Here is a 10,872-nt window from a genome sequence, read left to right as displayed (position 1 = left end):
CAAGACCTTTGCGTTTGATTGCCCTCGAGTGCCATTGTAGAAATTACTATGGCTGAGATTTTCCAAGATGACTGGGGCTATGGTGGCATCCACTTCTGAGAGATTCCTGGAAATTACAAAGCTTAAATCCCTACTTAGTTTAAAAAACCCAAACAAATGAACCATTTAATAAAAATTCTTGCATGTAAGTTCACTCTCACCCTGCAGCATCTGCAGGCATTGCTGCATCAGGTGGATGCTGGATGCTCAGCGCTGAGAGCAGGCTGTGCTGCAAGGGCTCATTGCATTAAAAAAAAAAAAATGCAAAAACGGCCTCGTATCTATCTAGGAGATAAACCCTAAGGACAGCACAAGGACTCTGTCTAATTAGGGGTACCTAAGCTCTCCTGTGTGACCTTTACAGTGCATCAGCCCTGTGTTGTGGGATCACCAGGTTGAACAAAAATGTTTTAAAATTAAAGGTATCATCAGCCCTGGTCTCCCGTCCCCCAGTCAGGATCACTTCACACAGAGGGACAACATTACTTTAGCTCACGTGCTATTTGTCTTTTGCCAAATCACGTGCCATTTGCTTTAGAAAAAAAAAAAGGATTTTCAACTATTGCAACAAAAGCTTGCTGAGCGGGGAGAGGGCTAGTGCAAAAGGAATTTAGCAGGCGGCAGCATGGGAACCCACAGGAAACAGAGGATTTCTTACAACTAGAGCTGGCTGCAAGCTGCCACCATTTTCACAAAATTTTTTTCAAGGAAGTTTTCCACTCAGGCTACAAATCTTTTTGGCCAGAGTAAAATGCAGTCAACGCATAAATGAGTTGACAAGTCATTCTCTGCACATACTAAGTTGCTTTTATTAATCCAGAACTGCATGCTACAGATACTGTACAGCATGAACATTTATTCATTACAAAAAATGGCTTCCAAACCATTAAAAATGAAAATCGGAATAAGAGCATAAAACGGAACAGTAACATCACAACTGTTAGGAAACATTCAAAGTATTCACAAAAAATGTTATAGTTAGCATCTTAATAAACCAGAGAAAAATCTGAGACAGTTTTACAATCGCTTCATGTCAACTACAATGGCACTGAATGAACAGATGAACAATTTTTCAGCTTTATACAGCGTTTTTTGCAACATCAACATGCCTAGTTTTTTTTTTTTTTAGTTTTGATACTCACCTGTATGAAGTAAGTGTACATAAAAGTGGCAGTCTGATTTTCCTTTTATGAATAATCTAATATACAGAATTTGGCCCTTAAGGGTTTATACCTCTTCATTTTAAATGCTTTCCGGACAATCTGCTACCAAACACGTCTGTTATAGGTGACATTAAAACTACATACATATCTACCTATGTAACATCACAGCAAAACATGATGAACAAAAAAATTACAGCATTAAAAAAAAAAATAAAGTTGTTGGGAGAAAGTTAAAAGTCACTGAGAATTTTGGCACATAAAAATTTTGCACACAGCCTACAGTCCTAATGTCGCAGGGGATTCAGCTGCAGTTCTGAACGGGAGACACTTGGACCTTGCTATTTTTAAAACAGCATTGCTAAAAATTCCCTTGCTAAATTTTCAAGTCTTTGTGTGTGTAATGGCTTTTAAAGCAATTTTTTTTTTTTTTTTACACTAGTGATCCTTGAAAAAAATGCATCTGCGAATGTCCATTTGGTGGCAACTGTGTTTCATATAGCAAAAAAAAAAAAAAAAAAAAAAAAAAAAATCACGAAAGGAAATCAAAAACAACAATCCCGGAAAAAATATATATATACACATTTATATATAAACTTAAAAACCTTGTACAAATGAGTTGTTATATATAAGATGCTTACACTAAGGGGAAAAAAAAAAACCTTTATACAATGTTTCAAGAAAAGAAGAAGAAAAAAACATTTAAAAAGGGACAACATACAGATACAACAAGCAATTTCTAAAGCAATAAATACTACTGGTCCAATAGCGTTGTGATACTTTTAATTGTTGAGTAGCGTTCCCTCCCCCAAAAAGAACAACACCATGGAACAAGGTATATTTTCACATTTTTTTTAACCCTTTGTTTCTGTACATTTAAACAATAACAAGTAACATCACAATAAGGTTGTTTCACACAAGGAAGAAAAAAAAAAGAAGTAGTAGCGGCACTGCATTCGTTGTGCCCTTAAAGGTTTAAAAACCAGATGTAAAATGATTGGTTCGCAAGCTCGTATTTAATACAAATAATAAAGAACCAATGCCTCCGGCAAGGGCTGCTTCAAAATTGTCTCTTTTTTTTTTTTTAATTTTTAAAATCAGTCTTTAAAACTAAGCTTTTGGAACTACATAACAATTTATGTATATATATATATTTTTTAAACGCTACAAAGACTTTAAACAGCTGTTGATAAAAATTTTGGCAGAATCATGAGGCTTTTCTCATCTACATATTTAAAAAGGAGAAATTGAAATAAGAATGGGTCAAATATTGACCAATGAACTCGATAAAACATCAACTAATGTAGCCACGTGGCACGAATTAAAAACGAAACCGAGAAACGACGACGAACAGCGGACGACAAGGAGGAGGAGAAGGGGAAAAAAAAAATAAAGGAAAAAAAAAACCAAACAAACAAATCCCAACAGAATTCAATCCCCCCAAAGGAAACCAAAAGGGCTAACGAGGCTAAAGCTATTCTAAGGACTTGGTTACGAGGGAGAGCGGCTGGGGCTGTGTCCCTGCCAGTGAGCTGTGGGAATGCAAGGAGGACGTCGAGGGCTGTGCTAGGGATGCGGCGGCGGCCGGCGGGAGGGCGGCCGGCGGGTGGTCCAGGGCCCCGTTGGGGCAGCTGGCGGCAGGCAGGGCGCCGGGCTTGCTCGCAGCGCTCTCGGCGAGGACGAGCGAGGATGGCAGCGGCATCATGACCAGGTGCGCCAGCGGGTCGGGCTTCAATGAGAGCGAGAGGGGTTGCGTTTGTTCAGTCTGTGGTTTCGAGTCTCTGGAGGGGGAGGCGAGTATGGCGGGGGAGGACGGAGGAGAGTCTAGTAAGCTTCCATCTGAAGAGGGTGGGCTGACGCAGCTGCCTTCACCTTGTATGTAGCGAACGCACTTTTTTTTTCTCCTAGAAACAGGGAGAGAGTTATCTGTGAATAAAGGGCAGAGACGCTGATGGAGACAGTTATCTAAAGCAAAGAGCTGTCAGTTAGCTACTCTGGGCTCTGCACGGGCGGCACACCGGCCCCTCGCGCCATCCTGGGGGTCTGGCGGGGTGTCCTCGGCACCGAGCCCACTCGGGAACCTCCCCTCAGCTAACAGATTTTGAAAGGATTCACCAATTGTCTCTTCGTCCCCCTCATCTTCAGGCTGCCTCCTTTCCTTAGTTATTTTAATAATCAGGAAATCAGATAAGACATTTTTGGAGCCCACTGTGCTAATCTACAAACTCAACTTTCCTCCGGGAAAAAAAGAAATAAAATTAATCCTTATAAAATAAAAGCTCTGGATAGTTGATGGTATCTCAAGATGTCCCATAACGCTGTCCAACTCAACGGGGCTATCTCTACACCTGCGTCACCTGTCGTGTCTTACGATGCACTGCCCTTGGGAGGCAAGGACGGCTGCAAACTACTGCTCATTGCTTTCTCCTCTGTTAAGAACCACACCAAATCCAGAAACGTCAGAGTCAGACAGGAAGGATATATAATAGAGAGAACGAGAGAGGGGAAATAAAAACAAAACGAACAAACAAAGCAAACAGAAGAAAAACCAGGAAAAGAACAGGATAAACAGAGTATGATCCAAAATAACAAGAATAACTGGTTGTATGGCCTGCAGGTTGTGGCTTTAAATCGACTCAGTTTTACTTTTTGTTTTAAAGGAGAGTGGTAGATTTGGGAAGCTGCTCGTCTGCATTTTGGGGAATTTTCCTCTGAGAGGCCATCCATGTTAACTCCAGAGTGGGATCCAATTTCAGTAGGTGAAGAGCACGACAACAGGTACAAAGGTGAGGAACACAGGGACCTTATTTCACACCAGGGAATATGAAAGTCTTGCAAGAGCCGCTCATCTTCAAATAAATAAGTGACCCGACAGAGATCTTTTCTCCTCCCTCTGTCCACTTAATAATGTAAAGGAGCAATGAAAACAGATGACAGTTTCACACCATCTCTCTTGCCAAGTATATGCAAGACAATTCTAGCAGCAGGACAGAAATAATGAGGCAAACAACCACAGCATCTGGCAGAACGATGTTCAGCGGCCACCTTGAAACTAATAATGATGGCTCTCCAGCCCTCCTATTCACAAGCACACTTTCCATGGGAAGTGCTGAACCGCTGTTACACAGCCCGAGTTACAGGACAAAGTCTGTCTAGAGCAGCTCTGCCACAAAAACTTTGGACACTCAGCTAAGCTGCGCAATGCCACCAACATGAAGGAGTAGGTTGCTCTCCCCCTCCAGTGGATACCTCACCCTAGCTCAGCAACTTCATCAGAGGAAGTGCCCGAGCATGGCACAGCAGCTGAACATCGCTGGGTGACGTTCCCCACTCACATAGGTGCCCTAGCTCCATTGCTGGTCGTCCATGTTCTCCCCTATGTATGGCAACTGCGTTTGACTTGGGTTAAACCAAGGACTGCTGTCTAGGCAATGGGGCTAAATGTTTCTCGACTGCAAGGGAGATCTAACCAGCTTGATCCTGGAGTTAAAAGATACCATCTCCCATAGCCAGAAAGGGAGCAGCAACCCCGGCACCCCGTCTTTCCACCAGCTTCAGTGAGGGACCAGTGCTGTGACATCCCTTCCTCCACAGACTCAGGTTCTGCTCTCAGGTTCTGCTCCAGGTTCCACATGGCAAGGTAAGGGGTTAGGGCTATTAGAGTTTTAACCACAGATCAATACATGCTAAAAACTAAAGACAACCATGCAACTTAAATGTTAAAAAGAAAGAAAGAAAGAAAGAAAGAAAGAAAGAAAGATAGAAGACAGCAAGTGACGGCTGTAAACCATGCTTTATTAGAGCAACGTTAAAAGACAGAAAAAAATTAATTTGGTGGGCTCAAAACAGAACCTGTTAATTCTTCTACCATCAACAAACAACACGGGAAGCCTCTGGCTCTTGGCTAAGGACAGTTCTACTGCTCCTTCTCCCCTCCCCTCTCCTCTGCCTCAGCACTTCCTAGCTTCAGCTGTGCAATGCTACCAGGGCCACAGTTCATGTTTCCACCTTCTGTACAGCTCCAGTGGCAAAGCAGAACAGTGATGATTCACCAAGGTCACTGATAATACCTGTGTGGAAAGGTGGGTTTTCACAATTTGGAGACTGCAGGGCTCACCCCCCTCCTCAAATTAAAATAATTTGCAAGCAGAGACCCAAGCTCTGCCTGCCTCATTGATGGTTGTCCAGAAGCCATTCAACTGGATTGCTCTGAACCTACAAGGCAGTTAATTATTTCACTGGAGGCAGTTTGAATCTAGTATGCCAAAAATTCAAACTGATTTTTTTAATACTATTTAAGTTCTATGGCCTGAGAGGAAGAGTTCCAACGGCAGACTCCCAAAGCAGACTTAAACAAGGTCTACCTGACTTTCTGACTCTGCAGAGTTAACAACCTTTTTAAAACTAAACCCACTGGTCTGCTACCTGAAGTAATTTTCCTTTGACTAGGATTAAGGGAGCAGATTGCTGCTTCTGCTTCTGTTGTACATTAAACTCTTTAACAGTGTGGCCACTTTTAGTCTGAAAAGCCATTTACTTAAATCATGATGGCTCAAGGGGGGGACATTTCTCCAGCCTGTGCCATTCCCACCATGCGTTATCTGTGGTCATGTACGTGTCAGGGTTAGGTGGGACAGAATGCATAGATGGTAAAACCCCAAACCCTGCAAGCCAGAAGTTCACCCAGAAGTGAACACCACCAGGCAACTCCGGTGAAGGGGAATAAGTAAACATCCAAGGAACTCTTTGTGCCTCAGTTTTGCTCTCCTAAAAGTGAGAACAAAAATACTATATATCCCCCTCAGAAGCACTCGTGAGGAGTATTCACTTGTGCGGATTATTCACTTGTGCATCACTCTGAAAGCGTGAACTGTTACATCATTCTGGCAAACACCAACAGACCTGACCCAGCTCGTGTTGCCCTTGAAACTAGCCCCAGGACAGCATCGGGAAACCTGTGATGCTGCAATTGCCATGAGTGAAAGCCACAGGGGATGACAAGGGTTTATTCAGTTGCCGTGAGCGAAGATGTCTCAGTTTCTATTGTAGTAGCAAACTGCACATCTTTAGCACCTACCTAAGATGCGCTACAAAATGCTACCATGCTAGCAAATGCAGTGTTATAATCGTTAGGACCAGAACCAGGAGAGAAATGCTCTACTACCTAGTGATAAAATGCCTCCATGCATTAAAAAAAAACACAAACAAAAAACACCAAACAAAAAAAGCAGCTGACTCTATATCAGTAAGTCTAAAGCTATCAGCTACACCACCGAAGTCGTCTCTGATGTGCTGCTGCAAAGATTTCTGACCAAAATCTGGCATAAGTTAAGAGAGGGCTTATGCTTCACATGTAACCTAAGCACTGTACAGACAGAATGAAAAGTCCCCTTGCTCATAAAATGTAGTTTTAAAAGTATGCTCTTTACTTAAGCAGCTAGGGAAAGATAAAGCGACACAAACATGATGTGCCCCTGGTTCTGGTGCTTGGCATACAGAACCTGACATGCTTCAAATACTCTATCTCTAGACTACACAGGTATCTGCTGACAGTGTGTAGTGAACTAACCACAGAATAAAGCCTAATTAAACACAGCATTCGAGCCTTTGACAAGCGTGAGACTCGAGCCTCCTGACCCAGTGAAGTGGCTACCCAGCTCTTGTGGACTGACCTCTTCCTGCTTTAAGCAACTGCTGCTTTCAAAGCTTGTTTAATATACATACTGGTACTGGTATTTAAGACCCCAACACCCGGTACTAGCATGCCTCGAATGGGACAATATGCAATCTGTTGAAGACATTTCTGGTGCCTTAGCTGGTATTTTGACATACAACACCACCCTCAATCCGTGTTTTCCTCAACACTAAGCACAAACAAGACTGCGTGCATACACAAAATACGATGGACGTCTGATCTACATTCTAAATGAGATGGAGCACATGGGACTGGCATGAGTAAGAGGGGAAAATGTGGGAGAGGAATCACTACACACAGAGTGTGGTTTGGGTTGGAATACCTACCATCACAATATTCCAAATTCAAAGACTGCTTGTATCAGAACAAAGAAACAACAAATTTAACCAAATGCGATCATATAAGGAAAAAGGAATGAGAAAAGAACTACTCGGTATCCCTCCACCAAGAAAGAAGTACGTACTGAGTTATACATGGAATTAAACTCCAGTAGAACATGGGCTGTCGAAATTTGGGCTCTCTGATGTCTTTCATCTCCTTTTAATGCTGGAAACTGTCCTACTAAAGTTGTAATTAGTTTTGTCTAAAGCTCAGGTGTTTACAGCTCACTTGTTGGGATAAAATGGGAAAAAATGTATTTTTGGAATCAGAAAAAAAAAAAGACATCAGATCATTTAAAAAACTGATATCTACATAAACCTTACCGAGGCTTAGAAGCCTACAGGTAGCTATTTAATTTTGCAGATAACACCAAAAAAATGAGTACAATATAAGCTGTAAACACTGGCTTTTACATCTCTAATCATGAGAAAAACACTAGTGCTGCAGATCCCAGAACCTTTTTAAAAAGCCTTTGGAGGCAGCGGACATAGACCCAAATGAAAGACAAAATATAAATGTCCGGCTAAACATTCATTTTGCTGACAATCTGGAAAAAAATAATAAAAGAAGCCAAGAAACTGCCAGCTTTAAGGACTTGAAGTTTTCTTGTTCCCAGTTCTACCACCAGGGAGAGGTTATTGGTAAAGAAAGAGAGAAAATGGCATTAAATTAGCAGGAAATTCCAAAGATCAAAGATTATTAGCAATTGATGCTGTGGGAGAGAGAAAGGTGGGGAGTGGGGGAAAAAAGATTAAAAAAATAAAATCACACAAATGCACTAAGAGGACAGATTGCTTTTATTTCCCCAAAGGCCTAATGGGTAGTATTATACCTGCACGGTTTGCACCATAAACTCTGTCGGTCAAGCCCGAACAATGCCCGACACTTCTTTGGAGTATTTGCATCTGTTAGCATAAGGTAAACACAAAAAATACAACACAATGGTGGATAGAGCTCATTTGGACTGCGTCATCTTAGCTACAGCTACATTTAGCTTTCAATCACCTTAGTTTTATTTGGTAATCTCCCCTCATACCAAGGGCAGGAAAGAAAACAGGACTTTCACAGTAAGCCAAAAGAAAACCAAGAAAAATCTCCGACACGGCCATGCGTCTGTCCGGTGTCAGTACCGTGCTCAATGCCGTGTTATCAAGGGCTTTGGGAGTGACTTTCCTTGGGTGGAGGCTTGGAGGGCAGAAGCGTGGTTGAGCCACGGATCAGATGGGCTTAAAGGCTGATGCTGTTTTACAGTGGGTTTTTGGCTAGTAGGTGCAAAGAGGAAGGCAAAAAAAAGACCAACAACGAAAAAAAAAAGCAAAACCCTTTCAGAGAGATGATAACTCATGGCAGTATCCCACTCCCTTGTGTCTTCTAGATCACAACACAGAGCTACAAAGCAACAAGGCAGGAAAAAAAAGGGGAAAGTACCAAATAAACCAGCTGCAAATCAGCCATAGCGAGTCTGGGAAAACTATACACACCTGCAGGGGCCGCACCAGTTATTCTGTTGATCAAGGCCAAAGCGCGCTCGGCATTTCTTAGGAGCGCTCAGGTCTGAATGAGTTCAAGAAAAGCGAGCAGAAAAGGGAGAGAGGAAAAAAAGAAAAGGGGAGAGGGGGGGAGAGAGAGAGAGGAAGAGAGAAAAGGGGAGAAAAAAGAGAAAGATAAAAATAAGGAAAAAATAAAAATAAAAAAGGGAATAAAAATCAATGTCCTTGTTATTAATTGCAAAATATTGACTTTTGATTTAAAAGTTAAAAAAAAGTGATAATCACATTTTTATTCAACTCTTGAGATTAGCTGTTGCAATTAAAGCTGCAGTATCCCTTCAGAAAGGACTGTTTCTTTCCCTTTTAAAAGAGCAGGTAGAGGAATGTGATTGTGGCTGGTCTGGCAGGATGTTTCAGGCAAGCTTCATTTGGGCTGGGTTTTTTTATTCTCTTTTTTGAGAAGGGGGGAAAAAAAGGAAGAAAAGAAGCTGAGTATGGAAGTTAGATCCTGAACATGCTTTTTTCTTCAACTCAGATACAAAATAAAAATAAGAGGAAAAAAAAAAAAGGAAATTGTATCTCCTGGGATAATGCAGCTTTTGGAATAACATTCAATTTATTTGTTTTTATTAACTTGTATTTAAAAGAATGGATAAGAATAAGCAGATTGCGGAATGAGTATATTAGTATCAGCCAGAAAATAAAACATAAAGCATGGCAAGGTGCTGAGTTAGTACAGCTAGTGAATTGCAATGAATAGGCTTGAGCAGAAAGGAAAAAAAAAAATCCAAAACTAAAATAATAATAAAAAAATGCAAATGCATGCTAATGTGAGAAGACTTAGTGGGAGCCATGAAAAATGCCATTAGATTAAGGAGGTTCATTACTGACTTGCTTCCATTCTTTATCAGTCTCTTTAAAGAAATACTGCATATTCAATTTGCACAGTTAGTACAACTCTTGCGTTATTTTTACCGTATTACTGTTTTAATAGCAATTGTTACAAAAACGAAAAACAAAATTAAAAAATACTGTCAAACATATAATAAATATAAAGATATATAGATAATAAATACTATCAAAACGTGTGGATGGTATTTTTTTCTTAATGTCATAAGTGTTTAATGTTAAAATCTATAATGGCAGGAAAAAAAATTAAAAAGCAGTTTATAAACTATTTTAAATGACTCAAAATGACGTTAGCACCTGTAATCGGAGGAAGTGAAAGGCAAGGATTTAGGAAACATTCGCTGTGTTCTGAAAAAAAAGAACAAATTATACAAAGGCTTCAAAAAAACTAAGTCAGGGCTTCTTCAAAATTGACTATGAGATTGCCTATGCAGTATTTCTAATTTCCTATATAGAATGGCAAACCTCCTTAATTTAAAATGGGTGCGATTTACCACTGTAAGGCATGCATCAGAACATACAGGTACAGCCCAAATTAATACCAAACACATACATACGTACGTACACGCACACACATATGCGTCAAATAAGCAGACAACTATATAAACGATGGCATAGGCATTACAACTACGGCTCTGCAGTTAAAGGCTTTGCAATTACTACGTACAAATTCAACTAACGTCACAAGAGGCTCTTACATGCAATGGCTTGGTTACTAGTTTTAGAAGGGCAATAACGTGTAAATTAATTAGAGTGCATTAAAAAAAAAAAGGCTGCCTAGTATAGGGACCGGCTCCCCGTGAGGCCAGGAGACTCGTACCCACCTCCCCCGTACCTAGGAGCGTCACAGCAGGATTGCCACACTTCCACTAAGCAAGAGATTTAGACTTCTTTTTACTTACCATTGGTCTCTCCTGGCTGCTTATCCCTTTTCCTCTTCTTCTTCTTTCCCTGCAGGAAACATACACAAACAAGAAGGATTAAAAAAAAAACCCCAAAACATGTCTCCTTGCAAGACAGCACTGAGCGATGGGGCTGCGGCTGGTGGGGGAAGCTCCCCAGGGAGGACACCAAAGTACAGTGCCGGCTCGATCCCGGTGCAGGGGGCCCCAAGGGGATGCTTGCACCCCAGGGATGGCTCTGCCTGCCCGCCCCATGCCTTTTCAGACAGCCTCGCTGCAGCCCCCCCCCCCCCCCC

The 10,872-nt window shown here is 41.4% G+C and overlaps 1 protein-coding gene across 1 annotated transcript in view; it reads right to left on the bottom strand.

The window, feature by feature from the left end:
* Positions 1 to 827: 827 nt before the first annotated feature.
* Positions 828 to 10,872, bottom strand: part of TCF7L2 (transcription factor 7 like 2) — a 252,300-nt gene continuing 242,255 nt past the window's right edge. The window contains exons 9-12 of the mRNA XM_019471644.1: positions 10,577 to 10,625; positions 9,972 to 10,022; positions 8,757 to 8,829; positions 828 to 3,103 (exon numbers count right to left, since the gene is read on the bottom strand). Coding sequence (XP_019327189.1) covers positions 2,674 to 3,103; positions 8,757 to 8,829; positions 9,972 to 10,022; positions 10,577 to 10,625 — 603 coding nt within the window. The 3' untranslated portion in view covers positions 828 to 2,673. The remainder of the gene's footprint in view (positions 3,104 to 8,756; positions 8,830 to 9,971; positions 10,023 to 10,576; positions 10,626 to 10,872) is intronic.

This window comes from Aptenodytes forsteri, unplaced genomic scaffold, assembly GCF_000699145.1.
Source record: "Aptenodytes forsteri isolate BGI_AS27 unplaced genomic scaffold, ASM69914v1 Scaffold15, whole genome shotgun sequence".
NCBI lineage: Eukaryota > Metazoa > Chordata > Aves > Sphenisciformes > Spheniscidae > Aptenodytes > Aptenodytes forsteri.
Note: the sequence above shows the minus strand (reverse complement) of the source record. Positions and strands in the feature narration are given on the sequence as shown.